The sequence below is a fragment of the Eleutherodactylus coqui genome, chromosome 8 (assembly GCF_035609145.1).
Source record: "Eleutherodactylus coqui strain aEleCoq1 chromosome 8, aEleCoq1.hap1, whole genome shotgun sequence".
NCBI classification, from domain to species: domain Eukaryota; kingdom Metazoa; phylum Chordata; class Amphibia; order Anura; family Eleutherodactylidae; genus Eleutherodactylus; species Eleutherodactylus coqui.
In genome coordinates this window covers 38,375,614-38,403,484 of record NC_089844.1, presented here as the reverse complement: position 1 = coordinate 38,403,484, position 27,871 = coordinate 38,375,614, and the positions used below count along the sequence as shown (strand labels likewise).

At 45.9% G+C, this 27,871-nt stretch overlaps 1 protein-coding gene across 1 annotated transcript; it reads left to right on the top strand.

Moving 5' to 3' along the window:
- Nucleotides 1-536: 536 nt before the first annotated feature.
- On the top strand, nucleotides 537-25,344 carry STK16 (serine/threonine kinase 16). Its single transcript, XM_066575520.1, has 8 exons — nucleotides 537-667; nucleotides 3,538-3,647; nucleotides 12,890-13,109; nucleotides 15,778-15,911; nucleotides 20,607-20,727; nucleotides 20,985-21,080; nucleotides 21,161-21,282; nucleotides 24,623-25,344. The coding sequence occupies exons 2-8, from the start codon at nucleotides 3,562-3,564 to the stop codon at nucleotides 24,759-24,761; spliced, it is 918 nt and encodes a 305-aa protein (XP_066431617.1). The 5' UTR covers nucleotides 537-667; nucleotides 3,538-3,561; the 3' UTR covers nucleotides 24,762-25,344.
- Nucleotides 25,345-27,871: the final 2,527 nt, after the last annotated feature.

Genomic DNA, 27,871 nt, shown 5'->3' with positions numbered 1-27,871 from the left:
CATGTCTGGTGGGCGCAAAAAGTACAGTAAACAATTCCGTTGTTCCTTCTGCAAAAATGCTCCGAATATGCAGATACACTCGTGTGACGCGGCCGACGAGGCATAAAATCTGTCAAACCACGTAATTGGCAGCTTCGGACAACTGTAGTAAATATGGGGGTGAACACCATTCAATTTAGCACAATTGCATTAATACAAGTGCCTCATTTGCCCTCATAGGGGCGCTATGACTGGCGCTGGGGCCATTAGCTGTACTGGAACCTAGAACAGCTGCCCGTAGCAACCAATCAGATCGCAGCTCTCATTTCTCAAAGGCCTTTTGGAATACGAAAGCAACAACGTGATTGGTTGCTAGGGGTAACCGCTCTGCCCGCCCCCTCAGTGACGGCTGACACACAACCTGCCACATCCTGCATGCATATATTTATTTTCAGCCCTACTTCAGCACTATTCACCAATCAGGTTGCTGCATTCTCCAAGCAGGAAAGTGAGCTTGGGTATCCTAGCAACGCCCAGTCACGTGATCTCTTCTGGACGCAGGCGCGTTTCCGTGATGTCATCATCCTGCGCCTCCAGCTGATTGTTTCTAGCTATGGTTCCGGGCTGAGACGTGGGCTGCAGGGTTGGCGTCACCGGGGAAGAGGAGCCCGGAGCCTCCATAATAGCGGTATGTAGAGGGGCGGGCGGGACACGGAGTAGAAGGGTCCGCCATCACCTGTAGCTATTGTATATGGTTATAATCTACAGGGCATCTATTATTACAGACCTGGAAGAGGCACAGGACTATATTACACTTGTAAGTGATGACTATCCCCTGGTTAGATGACCGTCATGTGATCGACGCATTTTATAAGAACGCGCAATTAAATTCTACATGTAGCTGCGAAGCGATTTATTTTTTATTAAATTTTTTTAAATATTTATTTATTTTTTTCCCCCTCTACGGCTGGGTTCACACAGGGCGGATTTGCTGCGGAAATTCAGTGCGGAATTTCGCCACGGCAAATCCGCAAGCGGCTGCTAATCCTGGGATTAGCCAGCCATGTAGACGAGATTTCTCAGAAATCTCGTCCACACGGGACAGCAAATCCGCTGCGGCTAAGCCGGCAGAAGCCGCTGCTGCGGCGCGGATTTGCCGAACGCAGCATGTCTATTTTTTTTTTCCGCTGCGGCCGCGCTCTCCTCTATGGGAGCGCCGGCCGCAGCAGAAGAGCGAACGGCCGGGCCGCTTCAGAGCCTCCATAGTGGTTCTCCTGGCGGAAATGTCGCGTTTTTGCTGCGGCCAAACCGCGACATTTCTGTCAGGAATCCGCCCCGTGTGACCCCAGCCTTATTTTATTGAATTTTATTTTTCGCCTTCAGTAGTTTTTCGGACGCTCTTCTTCTTCTTGCGCTGAGTGTTGAGAAATTTTTGGCGAAAAGTGTCATGACCCCCTTGCCTCACCTCTGTATTCACTGATTGCGCTCCGTGCGACTTTTTTGTACAAGTGCAGTGGAGAAGGAAACAACATTTCCCATCCGCTCGTTCTTCATGTGAATCCGCCATAGGCGAAAGAAAACAAACGACTTGTTGGGGGGAAAAAAAATCACCAGAGCCAATCGCAACCGCCGTCGGCCGCCATACTGCCTCAGAAGGGGTCGGCGGATGTGCATCCAGAAGCAAAAGCCACTACCAGTGCCGCCTACCGGAAGACGATTGATATTCCTTCTGGGTGCCGCTCGCATATGGCCGTCTCAGGCGTGATAAAATGGTGGGCAGGGGTCGGAGGGGGATATCAGGAATCGTTCTGACTGACGGAAGCGAAGCTGAATACAACGCCCGCGAGCCAACTAGCACGTCCGAACACACAACTCGCCGTTCCTACGCAAGGATGAGCTATAATGCCCCTCTCAAACACACTGATTTTTTTTACAGTGCTTAGCGCGGCGTGTCAAGTGCTGCGCTAAACACTGTAAGCCGCCTGCATTGATTTTAATGGGGCTTCTCAGACGAGACGAATGCTGCGACTTCTGAATGCTGTGTGCGTTTCCGCGCTTTGAAACGCAACTCATCACCCATCGTAATAATGGGCTGCATTAAAAAACTGCGTCGGATGCGTTCGAAAACGCCGCATTTGAAATGTGACATTTTAACAAACGACGTGTGTGCGAATGGTCCACCGCCGGTTTCACACAGGCAATAAAATCGCAGAATTATGAAAGCGATGAATGGTTTCCTTCACATTTGCGATGTTTTCACTCATGCGATATTGCATGGAAAAAATACTGTGGCGTGCTCTGAGATTTTTTTTAACATTAGAAAGTACTATTGTCTTTCTCGCAAGAAAATCGCAAGCGTCAGCGATGTTTTAGCGAGAAAAAGCCGCGCTGATGCTCAGAAATCTCATGAGCAAAATTGCGTAATTGCCGTGATTTTCTCACGACGATATTGCAATCGCCCGCGTGAAACTACCCTAAGAGAAAAGGCCGGTTTCAGCATCACTGCCGTCTATGAGCTCATTCACACCCGCATAAGCGTATTTTGGCGACCAAAATATTGCGTACTCCCATGTATTTCTCCCGCGAGTTTTTGTGCACACAAAAAACACAGCAGGGCCCATTCGTGTCACTGGCCTATGGCCGCGTGTAATTCGCACCAAAGTAGGACATGCCGGCTATATTTTTTCGTGCTCGTGTGAACTAACGCAATGAATTCAATGGGTTCTATTCACCGTATATATTATGTGCGCAAAAATTGCACGCTTAATAACACCGGTGTGAACGAGCACAAAGAGAAACAGAAATACAAGACCCCAGTGGAAAAGCATCGCCTGGTCAAATGAATCCAGACTAGATGGGTGTCTCTAATAAGGTGGCCAGTCAGTATACACCTGGAATTACCTTTGACGTGTACCGCCGTTCAATGGCGCACTCCGCCGTATACTGCACAGTATATGTTTAGCATCTTGTTTTGTGTGTTACAACATGAGCCATTATGTTATATGATATATATTTTACCCCTTGCTATATGGCTGTGCTTGGCTCATTGAGTGCCAGCTCTGATTGGCCGAGCCATGGCACTCCTGAACTAGAGCAATTGCTTGCTGGAGGCTGGGTATTCAAGCCCCATCACCAGCAAGAGATGCTCTGTCGGCATTGAGGACTGCATGGATGCCTGCCGGTGCCCTGCAGCAGGCACCCAAACGGCAACTGCTAGATAAGTATGAAACACCCCCTGAAAATAAGACCCTGTGCCTCTTTTGGGGCAAAAATTAGTATAAGACAGTGTCTTTTCGAGGGAACACAGTATGACACTTCTGTCACACAAAATGTGATATTTCTGATGTGTCCCAACACATGCCACCCCAGTGGAGGCCAGGACAACACTCTAGTAAATGGGGGGCTATGGATATGTTCAGTGTATACGCCAAATGTGTTTACAAGGCATGGCGTAAACCCGGCCTAGTAGAGTAGTTTGTTCTGCGGGCGGTCGGGATCTTTGGCTGGTCGTTCTGTATACCCTGTACTTTATCAGCCTGTATTTGTCTTCCTCTACAGTGTGTGCAGCATGTCCGAGCCGCTATGGGGTCTACTCTCTGTATCTGCTCTCGGGGGGTCATAACCATTGAGAACAAGCGTTACCTCTTTATACAGAAACTGGGAGAGGGGTAAGTAAGCCTCCACGAATCATGATAAATGCATCAAGGCTCATGTCCACGGGCCTCTTTTCACCACGTATTACACTGCGATGCGTAATATGCGGTGAATGGAGTCAGTGTACTATCATTGATCCATGCACGTGAGCGTGTAGATGAGCACGAGACATAGATCGCAGCATGCTCTGTTTCTCGGCGTACCACGCAGCTTGAGCAGCATGTGCAGACGCTGTTCATACAGAATACATGTTGTATATTGGCGGTGATTTTTTTTTTTATACGCAACTCCGCTATGAAACAGGAAAAAAAATTAAATAAATACAGTGTCACACTGCGTATGACCGCGTGCGTGTGATACGCGGGCATGTGCAGTATACTCACTGCCCATACACGGTCTCTACTGGCAAAGACACAGTATTTACAAACGCTGGTAAAATGCTGCAGTCACCTCCAGCCGTCTGGACCCTCTTCTTCCTCTGACGACGAGTACATTGCCGCCATTCTTCTTCTGCCTAGCAGGGAATGCCGAATCCTCGGCAGCCTGCTTTAGTGCGCAGGTGTGGCGTCTCGCTGCTAGCATTCTTATTGTATAGTGAGGAGAAGATCGGGGAGGTGAAGCTCTGGTAAGCAGACTGTCTGGGGAGGAATAGATAAGTATAGAATTTCTTCTTGAGTGGAGCGACGGCTGCGCCACTCCATTCATTTTCAATGGGACTGCCGGAGATAGCGGAGTGTGCAAGTGCTGGACTTTTTCCGGCAGCTCCATTATAATGAATGGAGCGGCAGCTGCGCATATATGGCCATTCATTCTGACGTCACTGCGGGTTGGAAAAGTTACCCTGTAGTGACAAAAAAAAGGGAACGGGACCACCATTCTCGGCATTGGTGGGGGTCTCAGCAGGGAGACTATCACTAATCAGACTTTTATCAGCTATTCTATGCATAGGTGATAAGTTTATCTTGGGACAACCCCTTTAACCAGTACATTCATCTGTCGTGTCATTATTGGGGAGTCCATGAGTCTTGGAGCTGCAAAGGTTTTCCAGGACTTTGATATTTATCCTAAGCATAGGTCATCCATATCAGATTTGGGAGGTAGACACTCCTGCTCATCGGCTATTTGGGGGGCCATGGCGCTCAGGTAATCTCTGTGGCATCTTCATTGTATACTAGACACACTATCATATATTGCATAGCGGAGGCGCCTAGTATAGCAGCTCAGTCCCATTCACTTGCACAGAATTGAGCTTGCATCAAGACTGTTTCAACCAGCTGATTGGCAGGGCTACTGGGAGTTGGACCCCAGCAATATCAGAATCCTGGAAAACCCTTTAAAGCTTAAAAGGGTATTCTGGGCATTTATTATTGATGTCCCATTGAAAAGTTGACAACACAAATAAAGGAACGCAAACACATACAATTCAATAAAGATCTCCAAGACTTTAAGAAAAATAAAATCTATATGGAGAGAGATACACGTTCCGAGACAAACGCTAGCTCCTCCGAGTTCGAACAATCTGATAGTGAGAGAAATAGGACGAGGAGAGCCCCTAAACCACCTAGACGGGCATGTCATCCCCAACAACCGAGAGGCCGCGGAAAAACCACACAATCTGCGGGTTTTTTAGAACAGCCCATCTCGCAATACTTCCTGCGAGGAAGCAGGGATTATTAAGACTCAATATGGGTCCTCAAGTGGACTCCAATCCACAACCAAGTTTTGATCCACACATTAGTGCCACTAATCCGGAAACAGTTAAATATACACCTACAGACAAATTACAAGTGATTAATCTGTCTGACTATAATTTATCAGGGGAGGAGAAACGAGTTTTGGAGAGGGGGCTGTCCTTCGTCCCCACGACCAAATTTGATTCGTTCGTGTGGGTGAAGGACATCTCCCTCTTCACTCGTAAACTAAGGTGGCGTAAATTTTTCATGACTAAAAACCGCGAACACGCGAAGGAATTAGGACTGGAGGTCACTGACCTTCCAGGGCTAGATTTGCTGCAGCAGCTCGAAGATGAAAACGAGAGACCGGTGGGGATCGGACCATTTACGGATCTGAAGCCATCCAGTACAAAAAAAACCCCGGCCTGTCCATGCCCTGAATTGGATATCTTCAAACGGCTAGTAACAGAAGATTTAAAGACAATCAAACCCCGTAAAACACAATCCAATCTACCTCAAAGAGAGAGCGCTGCACTACAAAAACTAAAAACCAACACTCAATTGGTTATAAAACCTGCCGATAAGGGAGGAAACGTGGTCGTCCTGAATAGAGATAACTATGTATCCATGTGCCACCAGTTATTAAGGGATACAACCACGTATAAAACACTAACCTCTGACCCCACTCTACGGTTCCAGACGGAACTAAATAAACTTTTACAAATGGCTCTTGAAACAAAATGCATTGATCAGAAAGAATGGGAATTTATGTACCCAAAACATCCGACTGTGGCCACATTTTACGCCCTTCCAAAGATACACAAGGGGACAAATCCCCTCCGCGGGAGGCCAATAGTTTCCGGTATCAATAATCTCACGCAAAACCTGAGCATATACACAGATAAAATCTTAAGACCCTTTGTGACCTCGCAAAGATCTCATGTCCAAGACACCATGGATGTCCTTAAAATGATAGAAGAAATCACGGTTGATTCAGAGACTCTCCTCGCTACCCTCGATGTAGAGTCTCTTTACAGCTCCATCCCACCCGAAGGAGGTATCAGAGCTACCCGATTCTTTCTAGAGCAAAGGGGATCTCAATTCTCGCAGCATAATCACTACGTCCTTGAATTCTTATCATTCATCTTGACCCATAACTATTTTTTGTTCGATACCCAGTACTTCCACCAGCTCAGGGGGACAGCAATGGGGACATCTTGTGCCCCATCCTATGCCAATCTCTACCTGGGCTGGTGGGAGGAAAAGTTCGTTTACACTAACTCTGAATGGTCAGAGAAGATCATATTATGGCTGCGCTTCATCGATGATACCCTGATCCTTTGGGGAGGCACTGAATCATCTCTCAAAAGTTTCATCAATACACTAAATAAAAATGATCTCAATTTGAAATTGACAGCAGAAATAAATACGAACTCGGTAGCCTTCCTTGATCTACTGATATCAAAAAACGATGATGGATCGATCACCTCCACACTTCATCGAAAAACAACAGCTACCAACAGCCTCTTAAGATGGGACAGCTATCATCCCTTTGCCCTCAAGCGTGGCATCCCTAAAGGGCAATTTCTCAGAGTTAGGCGAAATTGTTCTGATAATCACGATTTCAAACAAAAAAGTATGGGTCTGAAACAAAGATTCCTGGAAAGAGAATACCCATGTGAAATCATCGAGAACGCGTATAAATATGCTAAACAACAATCGAGAAGTGATCTCCTTATCCCCAGACAAAGGGACAATGCTCAAATATCAAGAATCATTGGGACCTTCGACACAGGCACACGTGAAGTGAGACAAATACTTAAACACTACTGGAGCATAATTGAAAACGACCCTGACCTCACGGAAATTCTGCCATCTACCCCTATGATTACATTCCGCAGGGGACATAACATTAGGGATCACCTGGTTAAAAGCCATCTAACACCAGACACCAGTGAAAACTGGTTGAATAGCCGTAAACCATCTGGGACTTTTCCCTGCCATGATTGCGCAGCATGCACGTTTATCCTCAAGAGCAATACCTTTACCAGCGCAAGCACAAACAAAACCTACTCCAACCGCGGTTTTATTAACTGCAGAACGCGCAACATTGTATATATGGGCTCCTGCCCGTGCCCCAGGAACTACGTCGGAAAGAAGACTCAGGAGTTCCGGCGTCGTATCCTGGGGCATGTTGGCAACATCCGTCGTGGGGAATCGACCCCGCTAGCAGATCATTTCCGTAACGTCCACCATGGTGAAGTTAAGGACCTGAAATTCCAGGGTATCGAGATACTGCGGACAAACGCAAGGCGTGGGAATATTGATAAAAAACTTCTGCAAAAGGAGGCCAGCTGGATATTTAGACTGAATACGGTTAAACCAGAAGGCCTCAATGCAACATTAAACTTTAATTGCTTTCTATAAGACTCTGCGAATTCTCTATTTGATACTCCTTCTTTGAATATGTATCTGACTTCAAGTGGTACTCCCTTGAAGATCCATACAATGACCAGCACAGGCATTGTCCTACAGTATCATCTGTATATCTTGAAATTCCCTGGCACCCAGATAAGCGTTTTTTGACACATCTCTGATTTATCGGTAAACTATCATATGTATTACTGGACCTACGTTTGACATTATGACATCTATGGAGTGTTTTTGAGGATGACAGGACCACTAGGGGTTAAGTGTATTTGACCTATACCATCTGGATCTCACTGAGGGTCCTGGGATTTGATGATCCCTTGACCCTTTTTGACATGGATGAGTCGCTGCATCAAAGATCAATGGAGCACAATCAATCGGGATTCACCTGATGGATGTACCATCCATACCCTTTACCTCTCGCACTAATCCAGAATCAAAGGGAATCTACCCCTGTGCTCTCACTGTATCGCCCTCTTGCCTAGTGTTGTGTGACGTCTGTTCCCGCCCCCTCACACCCCTCCCGAGCGAACGTCCTATGCGATGAATCCATCACGCCTAGTCGTCCTGCCCCTACGTCTCAGGTACCTCCCCGGTGGGGTACCCCGCCCCAGTGTGCGTGGTGACGTCACCGTGTGGCGTCCCACGTCCAGTCCCCCGGAATGACTGAACTAACCGGGTGGCTCCACCTCTAGGTGACACCATGCGTCAAGACGGCACTACGCCGTGACGTACAGCACTGGGCGTAGGCGAGACACCACCTAGTGTGAGGGCACCGAACGGGGTGACGTCATCACGCAGCGCGCAATGCGTTCCAGCCTGGAACGCGGAAGTAGATGAGCGACAATGCAAGTAAGCAATCGGAGGACTCCCGCAGTGATCGGCCGCAGCCTTGCCATGCACTGGGCCATAATCTATGGCTCCCAACATTAATTTAACAATCGGGAAGTAGATTAACTGTAGAAATATGTGAGAACGATACGAATACCCACCCAGTGTGAATGATACCGCCCCTCGGTGCTTCCGATAGGTCAAGCTATAGGACACCTCCCATTAAGGAGGAAGCATGCCCTATATAACTGTAAGGAGAATTTATGTGTTTATCAAAGAGAAGACGATCCCAGATCTCGTGCAGAAGTCTGGACCCAGGAGAAATACAAATCACACCAGCCTGTGCGGTATCAAGTGATTTCTAATTTATTCTAAGGTGTTCGAAGTTTATATATCATAAATGACATCACAGCAAAAGTATATACCTCCAAGATTAATAAGAATACATAATAGGCTAAAACAAAAATGATTAACATAAGTTACACCTCTTAAGGCGCTACTCTAACATACAATGAGACCGTTATAAATTCAGTGAAAAGGAATGCAAGGGAGGCAGTCTGGAGATTCTTATCTTGTCTGTCTACCCCGTAATGGTATAGAAAAGGTTTCGTTTAACCCCTTCACTACTTATACTAGTACCATGCTATATCTTTCTAGTCTACAATCCAATAAAAGAACAATTAACTGATACATTGATCTACAATTTTCTTAACAATAACCTCTGTCAGTAGCTCTAACACTTCATAGCCGGCCGCTCACCATCAGAGCCGCAGGCGCCACTCCTTTCTCTTTCTGTCCTTGCTGCATACCCCGGTCTAATCCAACCTTGGATAGACTAGATAGGGGTTCTGTCGTCCTCTGCATTTAGGCTTCTACCTTAATGGGGCTCTATCCCCGAAACTAACCCATACGGGTGTGCTTTTCTCTTCAACTCAGTACAGTCGTCGCCTGACTGGGGCATTCTGCTTAAGTACTTAACTACCTGGCGTACAGAGCATTATCTCCTGATCTTTACACATACTGATATTAGATCAGCCTGTGTGCTAACAAACGCCTAATGACCACAGGGAACTATCTGACATAGCGTCTATTGGGGAGTCGCACGCCACAGACCAACCCCTAAGCCTAAGCAGACGGCAGCAACTCTAGCTGGCCTCAGAGGCCCTCTCAGACCCAGGGGATTAGTATTGAACAAGCAGCAGGATCAATATCGTGCATGAACCCAGGTGCATCTTTTGATGCATTAAGTGACCTACCCTGACTTGGGGGTCACTCGGCTCCCTCTATCTCACTACGGGGTGCGTTCGGACGTAGCACTGATACACATCAGGCTACTGTTCAGCACTATTGACAATCCGACAGTGGTGAGCTAGTAGACGCCGAGCCAAAGAGTGAGATAAGGAAGTGGTAACCGTAATTTACGGAATACCTTTAACAGAAACGGGTGGTATTACCCAAAACCGGGCTCCACCGCTAAATCATTGATGAAGCTACCTCACCGACCCTGGTGACTAATGATCCACGTGACAAGGACTATACACTAACTGATGGTTACAATCATCTTCTGCTCCTGAGGAACTGTCCGGTATCCGGACAGGGAAACGCGTCGAGCCTTTCGACCCCTTCTACTTAGCGCTATTGCAAGCTTTGAGTACTTTGACTCTTTTTGCTTAGCGCTACTGCAAGCTTTCTGAGCCCTTTTTTATCTAGCACTATTGATGTGCAATACGAGTCCCTTGGTTTGGCACCTCCTATGCAAAATATAATACTGTGCTACAACTGGGTACTCATACAGAGTCTTGTTTTGCCCATCATTACCGATATGCAAATCAATATCGTGGCTTAATTGGGGATTCGCTCACGCACCGCATAAATTATCTAAGTGATTATCGATCTATCACTTAGAGGTGGATACATCCCCCCCGAGTAGTAGTGAGACTAAAATTGGATCCAACCAATACATAAAATCTTTTTCCAATATCTACCTCTACTAGCGGTGTTCTGAAGACTCGCACCCACTCTTGTGCGATGTTTTCAGATATACTGTGAGTGACTACTGAACACTATAGCAATCTCCCTGAACCCTCTAGGAGATGTGCTCCCCTACTCGATCTTGAACCAGGGTCAACCCTTTTTCTTTCTGTTTTGTTTTGGTTGATGTTTGTAAGTGTCACGTGTGAGCCCATGTTTTTAGAATTATCCAATAAAAGTTATTAAATTTTAATATCTATCTCTGTGAAGGGTCTCTGATATAAAACATATAGATTTCTATACCACTGTGACTTCCCCCCAACCCCTTTAACCAGTACATTCATCTGTCGTGTCATTATTGGGGAGTCCATGAGTCTTGGAGCTGCAAAGGTTTTCCAGGACTTTGATATTTTTCCTAAGCATAAGTCATCCATATCAGATTTGGGAGGTAGACACTCCTGCTCATCGGCTATTTGGGGGGCCATGGCGCTCAGGTAATCTCTGTGGCATCTTCATTCCATCACCCAGTCCGGGCTCTCCGCTCGGCAAACGAAACTAGACTGCACACCCCTCTAATTCGAACTTCTCACTCCCGCCTCCAAGACTTCTCCAGAGCAGCACCGGTCCTCTGGAACGCACTACCAAAGAACATCCGAGCAATCCAGGACTCAAAAAACTTCAGGCGTGCTCTAAAAACGCACCTCTTCAGGGATGCATACCGCATTCCCTAAACAAACCCTTCTGTACACCGCCTGATAACATGTTTCCTGACCTACTGACCACAATCCCTGCTAGCCATCATAAACCCCTCCTGTAGTCATATTGATCCTGCCGTCGCATAGCTAAATGTCTGACTGTTGTCTGTATATAGCATCCCTCACTCTCCAGCACGCGATACTGTGCACACCTCCAGCCATTTTACCTTCTGTATCACCCCATTACTTGTAGTATGTAAGCTCGTTGGAGCAGGACCCTCACCCCTATTGTTTCCATCAGCTGATTACGATTGTAACCGTGGTTCTGTAATTTTTTGTACTTTTGTCTTTCTGTATTTCCCCTGTCTATGTAAGCGCTGCGGAATATGTTGGCGCTATACAAATAAAGATTATTATTATTATTATTATTATTCATTGTATACCAGACACACTATCATATATTGCATAGCGGAGGCGCCTAGTATAGCAGCTCAGTCCCATTCACTTGCACAGAATTGAGCTTGCATCAAGACTGTTTCAACCAGCTGATTGGCAGGGCTACTGGGAGTTGGACCCCAGCAATATCAGAATCCTGGAAAACCCTTTAAAGCTTAAAAGGGTATTCTGGGCATTTATTATTGATGTCCCATTCTCTGGGCAGGTCATCAATAGTGGATTGGCAGGGGTCCACCACTGATTAGCTGATGCTCTGGATCGCTGTTAGTGCAGCAAGGCTGGACATCCGCAGTGGTAGACAGAGCCAGAAATAAAATAGAAGGCATCGCTCACGTTCATTGATAGGTCATCAATAGTGAATGCTTGGCATACCCCTTTAAGTTAGCAGTGCATTGGACAGATAGGATGTTGCTATGAAAATTAAAGGGGGGTTTCCCACTAATCCACTAATGTCATTTATCCTCTATCCACATGACTACCACTCCATTCACTTCTATGGGATGGAGGGAGATCGATGCACTCGACAATCTTCCTCCATCCTATAGAATTAAACAGAGTGGTAGTAATGTAAGCACATACTGATAAAACATTCAGGGTACACCTTTCTCAGATTTGGTGGGAGTCCCAGTGGTTGGACCCCCAGCAATCATTTATCCTTTATCCTGTGGATTAAGAACAAAGGTAGAAAAACGCCTTAAATTCATAGCAATGATGGCTATTTAATATGTGATTCGTTAGTAGGATTCACAGTACAAATATCTCGGTGCACTATTGTCAGTATGTCACTAGGGGGCAGTCTAGTACTAAAAACAACGTCTTTGCTTACAGTATCCAAGAAAAAAAATCCCAAATTCTGGGACTCCTTTGGAGCTATGATATTGGGGCGATTGGTACTCATAGGCCGGGTCCCGAGGAGCCTGGGGATGTAGTTTCTATACCTGCTCAGTGTTTCCGCACTGTCCCCCCAAGGCAGTTGGCGTGCAGTGGTCCGTCTCTGCAGGCTGTGCATGCACTGTTCTCTATAGGAGTGTGCACAGACTGCAGCAATGACTTCCACAGGTGTCCGCGCCGGAACGGGGAGCCAGAGAAGTATGTAAAGCCCATTCCTGGACCCCTCGGAACCTGTCCTAGGACCACCATAACTTTATAGTGCTCATAGCTGGTGACAGGTTCCCTTTAAATATGTGATTTATTTCTCAGGGGATTCAGCTACGTAGATCTGGTTGAAGGGGTCCATGACGGGAGGTTTTACGCCCTGAAACGCATATTATGCCACGACCGGGAAGATCGGAAGGAAGCTCTGCACGAGGTGGAGATGCATCGTTTGTTCAACCACCCCAACGTCCTGACGCTGGAGGCGCACTGCATGATGGAGAAAGGACCCAAGTGGGAGGCCTGGCTCCTCCTTCCCTTCGTCAGGGTAAACCCTCCGCTCTCTAACATGTGATCTTGACTATTGTTTGCAGTTGTCCCGCAGGGCGTGGTGGCATCGTGTGTTTGCTTTAGCCACGTGTATTTACGCAATAGTCTGTGACAGCCTGGAAGTGATTGTGACCACGTTCTAGAACCAATCGGAGCACCATAGGAGGGAGGTAACATGCAAAACCTATATAACGCGGCCAGTCCCGTCCTGGAAAGGCATTAGTTACAAACGTTCCTTGATGTTTCCTAGAAGGCTCTGCAGTCCCTGCATCCATATCCCTGACACTTTCCAAGGACCACCCAGCTGCAGAATATAGAAGTGTACAATGTGAATCTTTCAAGAATATTTCATCGCTCAACCCCTTAATGACACCCCAACCCTCTTGTTTTTGGTTTCTCCTCCCCACTTCCAAAAGTCGCAGCTGGCTTGTTTTTTGCGGGGCGAGTTGGATTTTTTAAAGGTACTAGATAATGTACTGAAAAACTTAAAAAAAAAATGTCTTAGTGGAGTGAAATGGAAAAACAGTCCCACCATCTATCTACACACTACAGCAAAAATGACATAACCTTATCCCGTGGGTCCATATAGAAAGTTATACCTTATCCATAGGGAACAGCTGTCAGTGTGGTGGGTGTCCAAGCGCTGGGAACCCTACTGATTCCGAGAACAGGACTCCAGTGGGTCCTGAACTGAGGGCAGCAGTAGTTGCACAGCAGGACCACCAGAGGTAGCGAAGTTCACTCAACTATTTCTGAAGGTCCCATTGAAATGATTGGGGCGGTAGTGCACATGTGCGACCGTCGTTGGCCTCACTTCAGGACGGGCTGATGAGCACTGTTGGCGCTGTTCTCGTGGTGATTTTCAACCATGCATAACCCCTTTAAATATAGATAAAATGCAGAGAAATGTCTATTGATCCTGAGCGCATGTTGTCTTCTCCATTCACATCCGGAGCTGCTTTCAAAGCTCTGCTGGTTGCTCTTGGAAACGGATAGCAGTTTGGCTCCACCTCTCACATAACCAATGGACATAGAGCAAAGCTGCTATCTCCCACAATGCACTGCTATCTGGTAACAGGAAAGCAGCACAGTCTTGAATGTGGCTGAATATTGTTAGTAGAAGATAAGTAAAGCAAGCGAACGGCGGGCGAGCAGTAATTCCACTCTCTATGCAGCGCAATCTGCTGATATTTTGTGAGTTGGTCACGATCTCTTTTCTTGGACATAACTTTTGTAAAGCGTACCTGCAGCCCTAGAAGCGTAATTTTGTTATTAGATAAATGTCTTAATGTATTATTATAGTGAGACTCACTGGGGTTTATATTTACAGCTGCCAGAGGGGGAAGGATGGTGACTGGTGTTCATGTGAAGTGAAAGATGTGTACAGGGCAAGCCAGGGGTTATGGGAATTGAAGGCAGGAAATGGAGCCCTGGGTCATGTGACAGTGCCCAGCAGCCTGGCCATGATAGCAGCAGTGTTAAGGAGGACACAGAGAGGATAAAAAAAAAGTTAAAAAAGGTATATTTTGGGGTAAAAACAGTGCAAAGTGGTTTAAAATAGCAGTTAATAGCTGACTGGGAAATCGCACTGGGTGGTAGTGCAAACTTAAAGGGCCATTAGCCCCTTAATGCAAAAGTCCGTACATGTACATCTTCCAGCAGCAGGGTTGTATATACACACCTGATGTTAGCTGCGTTTTGATAGCTGAAACCTGGCCACAGCAGCTGTGATCAGAGATACTGCCAATCACGGCTGACAGTGGCATTTAAATGGCCCAACAGAGAGAAATGGCTCCCCCTGTCTTCCAAATGCACCTTCTGCAATGAGCTCACAGGGCACTGTTCGGGTTTTATGGCAGCATAGGGCCTTGTGACATTCTCCAGAGCTGCCATGTATTTCTGCCTATTAAGTCGTGCCTATAGCACAATGTTAATAGAATGCCTGCAGAAATGCGATATACTGCAATACTGAAGCGTTGCAGCACACTCTATAAGCAATCGGACAAACAAGCCCCCATATGTGGACAAAATGAAGAAGGGGGGAGTGAAAATATTACCAAAATTAAACACAACTCCTTTTTTTCAGTACATCGTTAGAAAAAACAATACACACAAATTTTTTGTCTCCAAATACTCAGTATATTTAATAGTACCAAATGAAAGCTATGGGTCGTACTGGAAAAAAAACAGCTTCCACAGAACCGCATTGATGGAAAAGTAAACCTATTACAGCCAGAAGATGGCGACAAAAAATATTGTTTTTTAAAAATCAATACATTTTTTAGTAATACCAAAAAAAAGCCTGTATAAATTTGGTATTGTTTTATTCAAAATGAGGTTTAATAAGTACAAACAACGCCGTGTAAGCCATAAAAACAAGACCCTCCAAAAAAGGCTAAAATGCTTTTTTTTTTTTTTTCATTTTGCGACACTTAGAAATTTTTATATATTTTTCAGTACACTCTATGAAGTGGTACCATTGACAAATATAACTTGTCTCCCTAACGCCAAGCCCTCAGACTGAAATGTATTTAGGTGGGGAGGAAAACACGAAAAATAGCTCAGGAGTGAAAGCGTTAAAACAGACTCGGTTTGCCTTCAGTTGTTGTGTCTTATTCCCCGTCTCAATAGCGTCTGAACTACGCACTGTGATCATGTTCTTTCAGGGGGGAACATTGTGGAACGAGGTGGAAGCGCTCCGAGATAAGAACGCATTCCTGTCTGAGGATCGCATCTTCTATATTCTGCATGGGATCTGTTTGGGACTCAAAGCCATCCATGACCAGGGCTACGCTCACAGGTGAGGACCTCCGAACCGAAATATATGGGAAGCCAATGGCCAGACAGTTTATTTTTCTTTTAATCTTAAGTACACTCCTCAATATTAAAATTGTAACTCAAAGACGGTAAATGCGTGGAATTACGGAAATCCCAGGATGGATAGACATGCCAGGCCGCTTTAACATCTGCGATGGAACTTCAATTCGGCAGTTCTGTGGCAGATCCAAGCAATGCATATATATATATTGTTCGGTAAAATGCCACGCCATATAGCTGAGCGGAAACTAAACTGACTCCAGTATAGTCAACAGGGCCCGCTGTTCAGTTCTGTCATAAGATGGTTTCTTTCGGCCAAGGGACTCCCCTTTCCTATTTCCCTAACGGAGCAGGAAAACGGGACCCCAAATGCAGATGGAAAAGTAGCCTTAACAATATACAAATGATAAACTGGAAACAAAATATTCAAAACATCTCGATTTATTCAGTATAGAGTGAGCGCCACACGCAGGAATACACGGGCTAATACACCTCGGCATGCTATCAAGGTGGTTGTCTGAGGAATGTTCTGCCAGGCTGAATGCAGTTGGGCACGCAAATCATCAAGATGCGCTGTTCGCTTTGCAGCCGCCGTCCAATGACACCCCAGACATGCTCAATGGGAGACAAGTCTGCGGAGACGCTGCAGGTCATAGTAGCACGTTTAGGCCATGCGGGCTGCTCACAGTTGCAGGAGCTTCGTGCAGCTCTCCTGGGACACTTTGGAGGAATGGCCGTACCGCTGGTTCCACAATGAAATCAACATAACGCTGAGCTGTTAGTGTTCCTGGAATGAAGGCTAGAAGCTGCAGCTACCGCACATTATGCCACCACACACCAAAATCTCGTGAGTAGGACCCCTGTGACGTTTTCTCCTGAAGGCCTCTTCATGGCGTTGCCCAAGTGGTCTCCAGACCAATCTTCGGCTATCATTGCCTCCAAGACAAAGGCGGGACTCCTTGCTGAAGAGTACAGACCTCCATTCCAGCCTCCTTTGCCGTCTTGCTCTGCAGTATAATAGCCTTTGAGTGTGGTGGCATGAAGTCAATAGAGCACCTGTCTTTGGACGTCTGGCTCGTCCCCAATGTCACACAAGCGTCTTCTGATGGTTTGCATAGACGCTATACAACGCCTGCGGCTTGGGATGTGATGTCCAGTTTCACTCACAGTACAGAATAGATCACTATGCGCCATTCTTCTAATCTGAATGTCCGTCTGGGCAGAATTTCGCCTCTTTGCACCTCTGGCTGTCATTCAAGTTTAGTTGTTCTCCCAACAACTTGGACATGCAACATGTTATAATCCTAAATATCTTCAGACGGGTCGGTGGTCTGGGGATTATTCAGAAAAACAATACATATTTTTTTCCCTAAATGGGCAAAATTGGCTTCTACCTCATTTGAGAATTTTTTGCCTTCCTCTGGAAACATTGGGGGGGGGGGGGGGGGTAATAGGCTGAACTGGATGGACTTGTCTTTTTTTTCCCGACCTTGCATACTATGTAACATTGTATAGTGCTGATATGTTGGCCTACATGTGTAGCGATATGCTGGAATGACAAACCAAGGTCCCCCCGCTCAAGGCTTCTGTGTCTGTTTGCAACTAGTGGTGATAAGCGGCACATCGGCAAGCAGCGGGCATCACACCATCAGACCACAAGGCTTTATCAGGTTTTTAGGGTTTTATGTGGCTGAAAAAAGGTGCTTTCAATCTGGCTTTTATAGCGTAGAAGCCCCTCCCACATGTCACAGATTGGAGGTAGGTGGGTGCTTGGAGATTTTGACATTTGCATATCTTAGCAATACTTTTAACTTCCTCAATTTGCGCCTTACAGCTTGTTCTTCTTGGTGCTGCGGCTTCAGTGTTGGGGAGTGCAGCTCCGCTAATCTGTGCTGGTTAATACAGTAATATAGCTTTATAGCAGTCAGAATTCTCTGCCTTTCCAAGAGCCCCAAATTCATTATGCAGACATCAAGTTAAATGATACATTTCTGTCACCACTAGGGGGAGCTTAGTTACTACGGTACATTAACCTTGATAATAAAATAGTATACAGTGAGCTCCCTCTAATGGCGGCTGCAGGAAGACAGAATTTTATCATTTACCTCTGTGTTTGCAGGGAATTTGGAACTCTGCATCAGAAAAATGGAGCAGCGACTGCCATAAAGTTATATTACGAAACTAATCGGCACAGAATGTTGGACCCGAAAATAACAAGATGTTAGAAGATGGAGATTCACTTAAAGCAGTAACTATATTCTACTTTTTCTGGTCTATGTCCTGTTTCATACAATCTAGAACCTGGTATAGTACGTTAACCCCTTAAAGGGGTTGTCCCGCGCCGAAACGGAATTTTTTTTATTCAATAGGCCCCCCGTTCGGCGCGAGACAAACCCAAGGGATGGGTTAAAAAAAAAAAAAAGGTTTAGTACTTACCCGAATCCCCGCGCTGCAGCGACTTCTTACTTACCTTACCAAGATGGCCGCCGGGATCTTCACCCACGATGCACCGCGGGTCTTCTCCCATGGTGCACCGTGGGCTCTTTGCGGTCCATTGCCGATTCCAGCCTCCTGATTGGCTGGAATCGGCACACGTGACAGGGCGGAGCTACGAGGACCAGCTCTCCGGCACGAGCGGCCCCATTCACCAGGGAGAAGACCGGACTGCGCAAGCGCGTCTAATCGGGCGATTAGACGCTGAAATTAGACGGCACCATGGAGACGAGGACGCTAGCAACGGAGCAGGTAAGTGAATAACTTCTGTATGGCTCATAATTAATGCACGATGTGCATTAATGTGGCCATACAGAAGTGCTGAACCCCACTTTCTTTCGCGGGACAACCCCTTTAACGCCGCAGGACGCACAACAGGAAGTACACTTACGCCCTGAGGGATAGTGCGATATCAGAAGAGATCCTGCGCTATCCGGCAGCGGGAACCGTCTGTCACCAATAGCCAGGCTCCTGCTGCAACAGCAGGGGTGCATCGGGATAGCGCCCCCCCCCTCCCCCCCGCTGTTAAGGGTTCACAGAGGGAGCACGCTTCCTCTGTGACGTTATTGGACTCTCACAATGAAATCGCGGAGAGCTGATGGGTTGCCATGGCAATAGGACACCACCTACAGGCGTCCTGATTTGCCATTGCCTATGATCGCTAATACAAGCGATAAGGCATTTATCATAGCGATCATAGCAGCTGTAGTACAAATCCCCAACAGGGATATGAAAAGTGGTTAAAAAAAAAAAGTTAAAAATACTGTAACAAAAACACTTTTTTACTTTTTTTTAAAACCGACATATTTGATATCGTCGTATCCCTAACGGCTCGTACAACAAATTTAACACACTTTTTATCCTGCATGGCAAAAGTGGGGGGTTTTTTTTTTTGTTTTTTTTTTAAAAACCTATATTTTTTTTTTTTTGCCTCCCAAAAAACGCAATAAAAGTGATCAAAAAAGCCGTATGCACCCCAAAATGGTACCTATAAAAACTACAGCTCGTCACCCAAAAATACAAGCCCTCACAGAGCTCCGTCCATAGAAAAATAAAAACGTTATAAAACTTTGAATGCAGCGATTTAGAAAAAGCAAATAATTTCTCCCTCTAAAAAGAGGTTTTTAATGCAGAAAAGTGGAGGAACCTAAAAAAACAAGAGTTTTAGTATCGTTGTAATCGTACCGACCCGCAGAAAAAGCGCATTGTCATTTAAGCTGCATGATTGACGTTGTAAAAAAAAAAAACTCCCAGAAATCTATGGCAGAATTGATGCAATTTCTCTCCCTGCAATCATAAAAAAAATTACTAAACGTTTTAAATCTAGTCTATGTATTCAAAAACGGCACCAATAAAAACTACAGTTCACCTCGCAAAAACAAGCCCTCATACGGCCATGTTGACGAAAAAATAAAAAAGTTATGGCTTTTGAAAAATGGAGATAAAAATCCCCCAAAAATCATTGCGGCGTCAATGCCAAAATAGGCTGTGTCCTTAAGGGGTTAAAGGGATTGTACCAAATAACAAGTCCTATTCCATCCACAGGGCAGGGGATAACTTGCTGATCACTGGGGAGCTCACTACTGACACCCCCGCCCATCTGGAGGATGGGACCCCCGTGTCCCGCTCTTCTGTCACTGCGGGGGTTGCTTCTTCCTCAGCAGCGGTATCACTCTGGATGGAGCGCCAGCCGAGCATGTGCAGTCAGCGCTCCATTTATTCCACTGCGAATGATCAATACCTGTGCGGGCACCGCTTGGGCACTTGGCAGTCCCATTGAAAGTGAATGGAGCGCTGGTGTACTTGTGTGACCAGCGCTCCATTCAGTCTACTCTTCACTGCGGGGGATGGGTTACCCAGGATCCCCATTCTTGAGATCGGTAGGGGTGTCAGTGGTGAGACCCCTACCTATTAGCACGTTATTCCCTATCCTGTGGTTAGGGGGTAACTTGCTATTCTGGTATAACCCCTTTAATATCTCAAAAATAATATCTCCGAACAGGTGTTGGTTCCCTTTCAGCACTCTTACCACAGCTTTTACCCAGGAGGGGGCACTAGTGAGCATGTCTCCTCCCAAAATAAAGAGAATATAACATCCTGGCTCCATCCGTGGGCATCCTGGCAAATCAACAGATATTGATATTCTCTTTACCATCCACTCTGTCCTATTTCTGATTTATTTTAGAGACTTGAAACCCACTAATGTGTTGCTGGGGGACGATGATCAGCCTCTCCTGATGGATCTGGGCTCGATGAATCATGCTCGTATCGAGGTGAACGGAACTAGGCAGGCAATGGCCGTGCAGGTATGGACTGTCATAGAGCATACTTCTGCTTTACAGACCTTCCTATGATCTGGGGTGCACTTGTATTGATCCGGACTTCATGACTTCTACTCCAGTCACATCCAGAGCTGCATCCAGAGTTGACAAGCGGCACCTATCACTTTAGCTGGTTCAGAGTCTGTACAGAGCATGCTGTGCTGTAGTGCATTGCCGAAATGTAGTGTGTATATTAAATACTGTGCAGATAACCGGTATCATCTTTGTCTTGTATCTCCCAGGACTGGGCTGCACAGCGATGCACCATTTCCTACCGGGCCCCGGAGCTCTTCAATGTGAGCAGTAGCTGTGTGATCGATGACCGAACCGATATCTGGGTAGGAACTGGTCCTTACTGTTTACAGATTGCCGGGAACAGGCGTTCTTCATCTGATCACCCTTGTGCTTCCTCCATCAGTCCCTCGGCTGTGTGCTGTACTCCATGATGTTCGGGGAGGGGCCCTACGACATGATATTCCAGAAGGGGGACAGTGTAGCTCTGGCTGTCCAGAACAGTATATCCATACCTGAGAATAACCGGTAATGTTACTAATGGGGACGGCTCACAGTATTGGGTCTCAGTAGGTAGCTCAGGGTTGTGGCTACCAATTACTGCAGTGAAAGGAAGCTGAAAATTGCAGTATGCTGCTTTGCCGTCTGAACCCCTTAAGGATGCGGACATTTTTCATTTTTGTTTTTCCCTCCCCACTTTTTCAAAAAATCGCAGCTGTTTTTATTTTTCTGATGATGTAGCTGTCTGAGGGGTTTCTTCTTTTCATTGTATTTTTCAATGGTACTATCGGTATTTAATATACCATATAAAGTACTGAAAGACAGTAGAGAATTTCAAAATGAAGTAAAATGGGGAAAAAAGCACGCAATTGCGCAATTTCTTTTTTGGGGGGGGGGGTTCCATTGTTTTACAGCATACACAGGGCTGCAAAAATGACATGATGAATTTGTTCTAAGCGGCAATTCCTAATTTAATTTAGTTTTTTTTAGTTGCACTATTGAAAAAAAAAAATCAAAAACTTTTTCTGCCACCATACTCTGACTGGCAACCCCTTTTTTATTTTTCTGTTAATTTAGCTGTGTAAGGGCTTGTTTTTTTTGTGGGATAACCTGTCTTTCTATTGGTACTATTTTGGCGTACTTATGACTTTTTGATCGCTTTTTATTGCTTGGAGACAGGGTGACCTAAAAGCGCAATTCTGGATTTTTTTTTATTTTTTTATTTCTGACGAACTTTATTGTGCAGGATAAATAATGTACAATATTGGTAGATTGGAGTTTTATGGATGTGGTGACAACAAATGTCTCTTTTTTGTTTGTTTGTTTTTAATTATGAATACGGGAAAAAGTTTTTCTGAGATTTTATATTCTTAATTTTTTTTTAATAATAAACTATTTTTCACTTCTTTTCATCCCCCTAAGGGGATTTGAACTTGCAGCTGTTTTATCAGTTATACGATATACTGCAATATTTTAATATTGCGGTATATGGCGTTTCATGAGGTCTTTCTATTAAGCCCTGCGACAGGCACATCTTAATACACAGCAGTCTTTAGAAGGCCCTAGGCTGTCATAACAACTAAACAGCACTTCGTGATTCAATTGTGGGGGACGGGGCTATTCAGGATAACTGAAAGCTAAATGGGGCATTTAAATGCCACTGTCAGAATTGACAGTGGCATTTTAAAGGGCTAAAAGCTACAATCTGAGTGATCTGCGACTTCAGACAGCTGACGCCAGCGGTGTATGGAGGGGTCTCCATGGATGCCACCATCGAGTATTGAGCATCACTTCCGTCACGAGGCTTCATCCTTCATGTAGGACGGGAGACTTGGTGATGAAACTTTAGGCTCAGAGCTTTGGGCTCTTCAGTTCTGTCTGAATGTGAGGCTGGCAACTTCTCTAAGCCTGTTTTATGGCTTGGAGATGATGATGATCGCCCTTGTATACAACCCGCCGTGCTATTTGTACAAGGCTGCTGTCAGCACTAGGCAAACCTTGGGCATATGCCACGACCTACGGCAGTCTAGGTAAGCATGTGCAGTGAAAGGTGGGGATTGCCCAATGCGCCCTAAATACCTGGAGCGGGACCTGAACCATCCAAATACAGCAATCTGCCAAAAAGGGAAAATAAATCCTATTACGGTCACTATATTGTCCAACCAATGCTCTAATTTACTTTTAGTATAGACACAGAATATCGCTCAGGGGAGCCCAAATTAATGTTATGTGACTGTTGAGGAGTGGGGTTACTGATACCTACTTATATCGGCCCCATAAACCATTAACTCTACGCAGAGGTTGACCCCAGTTCAGATTCTAGTCCTTGATGCAAGCGCTGCAAGGTGACGGTGGTGGACACTTTGCCGCCATATCATGTTTAACCCCATATTTATGTCCCAGGTGCATGAGATTAATATGGCTTGGACTCTGAAGCTGAGCCCGCTCCATACACAGCCAGTGTTGGCTGTCTTTTGACAGGTGACATCGGGCCCCAATTGTAGTTCACACTGATTGTGTCTGTTAACCCTTTAAATGCCTCTGTCAATGCCACCTGTCAATTCTGTCATTTAAATGCCCCGAGCTGTGTTCAGGGGTCCTCAACGGCCCCCTCGACATGAGATTGAGGTGCCATTCAGTAGTCATGGCAGCCCAGGGAAAGAACCCAGGGCTGCCATGTGTTTCTGCCTATTAAGACATGCCTGTGGCAGAAGTATTGCAGTACATAGTATAATGGTCGCAAATTGAAGTTCCCCTATGGGAACTAAAAAAAAAAAAAAAAGGAATGGGGAGGGAATTAAGAATTTTTTTCTTGTTAGAAACCTGACAAGATATTGTAAATTTCACAGAAAAAAATTGTCAGTTTTCCTGCTGTATGTTCACCATATAAAGAGGATGCCCAAATATTGCAAAATTACATTTTTTTCCCCTTTAACTCCACTTTGGAATGTTTTAGTTTTTCAGTTTATTATATAGTACATTAAATATTACCATTACAAACTACCATTCATCCTACAGAAAAATAAGACAGTTAGACCAGCTTCACAGGGGGCGGGAAAATCGCGTGATGAGTGAGTGAAGGTGCATGATTCTGAAACCAATGGTTTCATTCAAATTTGCGATGTTTTTAACTCCAGCGCTGCTGCCCGAAAAGAAAATCACAGCATGTTTGTTTTTTGGGGGTTTTTTTGAAGCCGCGCCAGCCTTATTGAAACCAATGGGAGAACTTTGTGATCCTCTGCTACGGCTGTCGCATCCAGGGGTTTCCACATGTTTCTAATGGGGCCACCGGCCCCATTGAAGACCGTAGATGAACATCGTGATCTCCTGCCGTGGCTGTGGGGGTGAAGAAACCCCCTGTAGTGATGCAAGGCTGTTTCCATGTGAAGACTCCTCTCAACCAGGGGTTTTCAGAAGGATTGCAAGGGAGATATTCGTCCGTGAATCACAGCTCGATATCTCCCTCGTCAGTGTGAAGAAGCCCTTACGTAGTAAGAAAAATAATTTGTATTTTATTTTTTTTAAATGTGGGAGAAGAAACCAAAAATAAAAACAACAAAAGGGTCACGTCGTTAAGGTGTTTCCAGGGTTGTTGAGTAGAGATGAGCGAGTAGTGCCTTAGCCAAGTATCTCCCTGCTCTTCTCTAAAGATTCGGGGGCCGGCATGGGTGACAGGTGAGTTGCAGCGGGGGTGGGGGGGGGGGGAGAGATCTCCCCTCCGTTCCTCCCTTCTCTCCCCCGCCCCCCCCCCCCCCCCCCCCGAATCTTTAGAGACAAGCGGGGAGATACTCGGCTAAGGCACTACTCGCTCATCTTTATTGTTGAGTTTTTGTATTTTCTTTTCGATTTAGTATCTCTTTCTCCCCAGGTACTCCCAAGGATTGCAGTCACTGCTCTCCTCCATGATGGTGGTAAATCATATGGAAAGGCCGCACATCTCCACTATACTCAACCATCTTGAGGTGCTTCACCCTAATGTCGATGGGCAAGCCACCACGCGGATATGATGTCATAGGAAGCGACTTCACTCAAGTGCTGCTTTAGTCAGACCCCTGTACAACGGTCCCATACTGTCGGACTCTTCCAAGTGTGGGGTGGTGGTCTGACCATCAGACTTCAAGTCTGTGGTGTCTCTTAATATTGAACTTATTATTTTTATGAATTACGGTTTTAGGTCTGTCTTTTCTGAATGTTTTTCTAACACTTGAACCAAATGTTCATTCCGACTGGCGGTACATAGACGACGTCTCCTCGCCTTATTATAACTGCAGGTTACAGCCAGACCGTGCCGGTGCGGAGTCCTCAGGTCTGTCCCCCGGAGGCTGCTAATCTCAGGCCAGCGACCCGTCTGACCTCTGGAGCATGTTGTCATTGTGCTGTGTAAGATGTTACATGTTTCATCTCCTCTATGAAGGACATTCAGAACTAAACTCAAAGGTGGGAAGGGAAAGCGTATCCTTGTGGGAAGAGCGTGTCTTGGCGGCTGTCAGACATCATGGTATTTTATAACTGTGCTCCATTCTCTCTGTTGTTAAAAACGACCTGTAAATATAAATAAGTCCCGAGGGGGCGAATCTTTTAAGCATTCAATTCAGCTGTTTTCAAAGTTACTTTTTTCTCTAAAAAATGGGAAGCGTGAAGGCAAAAGGTCACCTGGCGCCATACAGTCATAGAGGACTGCTATACCTCTCCTGGGATGATGCCGGAACTGCTGCTTTTGATCGCCGACAATCACATTGGTTTGTCACCTGACGCGCTGAAAGATGTGGGAGGACCTAAGTCTAAGGCGTGATTACATGAGCGCTGTTAGTGATTGGGTAATGGCGCTGATTGTCTGGCTGTACCTCACCTCTACTTGCAGGTTCAGCCTGACAATTGTCGAGAAAACGCTAGCGGCAGCCGCTAGCACTTGTAGAATAGCATTTTCACACAGATGCCCTGTGCTAGTCTTTAAAGCGAGGTGTCTCCCCTATGGATACTGTAATGGCAGCTGTGCGCAGTTGTCACCTGGCAATCCCACATCTGTAAGATGACTATTACAATATTATGTTATGACGGCTACACTATAGGCTGACCACTTTATTAGAACACCCCTATCTACTGTTTCCCCCAAAATAAGACCTACCTCGGTTTTTGGCTATTTTTGGGGAGACTTGAAAAATAAGCCCTAGCTGGATTACATTAAAAAATGAATTCATTACCTAGCAGGCTCGGTCCGGGTCCCTCTCGCTGGTCTGCGAAGTTCCATACCTCCGCTCGTGCCAACATATTCCGCAGCATATACTGCGCAGGTATACTCTCACCGTTGCACTAAAAAAGCCCACAAGGTTGGCAGTGAAATCCCGGCCCCAGCTACTCTAGTACCAGTGCTCAGGCCTCATTGGAAGTCTTTCAGATTGCTGGATTTTGTCAACCTAAGGTCCAATGTGCACGGGCAAATCTGATTGGCGGAATATCCGCAAAAAAAAAAGCTGTCCATAGGGAAACCTGGGCGTCTGGAAAAACAAATCGCAGCATGCTCCATTTCAGTGCGGTTCCTGCACGGACGGCTTCCATTGAAGTCAATGGAAGCCGTCCGATCCACGGCCTATCCGTAACTGACTTGCGGACAGGCACTGGATTCCGTCGGAAAGCAGGAGATAAAAAAAAAAAAACTCCACTGCGCACGTGCGCCGGTCGGCACTTCCGCACACCTGGACCTGGACGGGTAAGTAGTGTCCACGGCCGCGGGCAGGGTCTGATTCCGCTGCAGGCTCTCACATGCAGAATCTGATACGCCCGTGGACAGGAGGCCCAAGGCCGGCTACACACTGCAGAGCTGGGTTCCCGCAGCAGATTCACTCTCTGATCCCGGCTGGTGACCCTGTTTCAACTGTACTGCGGATGACATGGACACTCGCCATCGGTCAGGGCAGTACAGGTTATTTTTCTTTTAAATACTTGTTTTTCGAGTGCTGTCACTAGGCGATGAGGCAGGTACCCGTAGCCCATTTGCAATGCCAATTGTGGATGAGCTGTGGGCCAGAAGTAGTTAGCAGCAAAATAAAGCATGCTGCGTTTTTGCCCCCCTCCCCCTTCCCTCTGCTCGTGAAAAAAATTGCAATTAGTTACCGTGAGTGTGTAGGAAAAAGCAAGTTTATATAGTATGCTTTGTATAAAGGTATTTGCTGCGGATCCTCCGTGCGTACGCCCGCCGCGGCTTCCCCAGTAAAAATCCGATCCTGTAAAGCCAGCCTAATGTGGATTCACACTGAAACTGATTTATGGAAAACCTATGTGATTTTTTTTTTATGCTGCTCTCCGGGGTCACTGGGAGAATTCCCATGCAGGGAAGCGCCAATCATGAAGGGGCTGGGGCTCTAATAAAGGGCCCATTCAGTGTGCATCACTTTGTATATTGTATAATGATACCTGGGTGCAGCTTCAGCACATTGCAGGCGTCGGCCCAACGTGACTGGGAGGTTTACCTTTGTTTTATGACTGTAATTGGAAGATTTACTGAGGCTTAGTTTAATAGCAAACGAGCTTGGGTAATTATCATCATATCGTTAGAGCGATGGCAGTAACATTCAAGTCAATGATGTCACCCCACTGCCAGCATTTCCACCTACTCAGCTACAAAGTGAAGTATAAATTAAAAGACACTTGTCATGTTAGTGTAAATATGGGAGGAAGGAGTAGATGACCTTATAATGGAGCATCGCCGTCATGCTTACAGTCATAATATTGGGGAAGCGCTCACTCCACCTGTTTTGTAATGGTAGAAACTCCTACAGTCTTTCTGGAAACTCTCTTAAAGGGCAATGCCTTCTAATATGAAATAAGGGTAAAGTTGCTCTCCCCATGATCGGATTTATCAAATAAAATTGCCAAGTGCTATATAAAGCAAGTAGTGTCTATTTTTCAACCATAGCTCTCTAATTTTGGAGAATCAGTAAACCTACTCAAAGTGCACCTGAGTTTTCAACCAATTTCTTAAAATACACCAAGTTCTCCTTACCTGTCCATTTGCTGCTGTTTGCACCCTGTTTCATGTCTGTAAGTTACGATTTTCAGGTAATTTTCCCAATTGTTGTTTCCAATCCACTATCGGAGCGGGGGTGTACCAAGTCTAGTA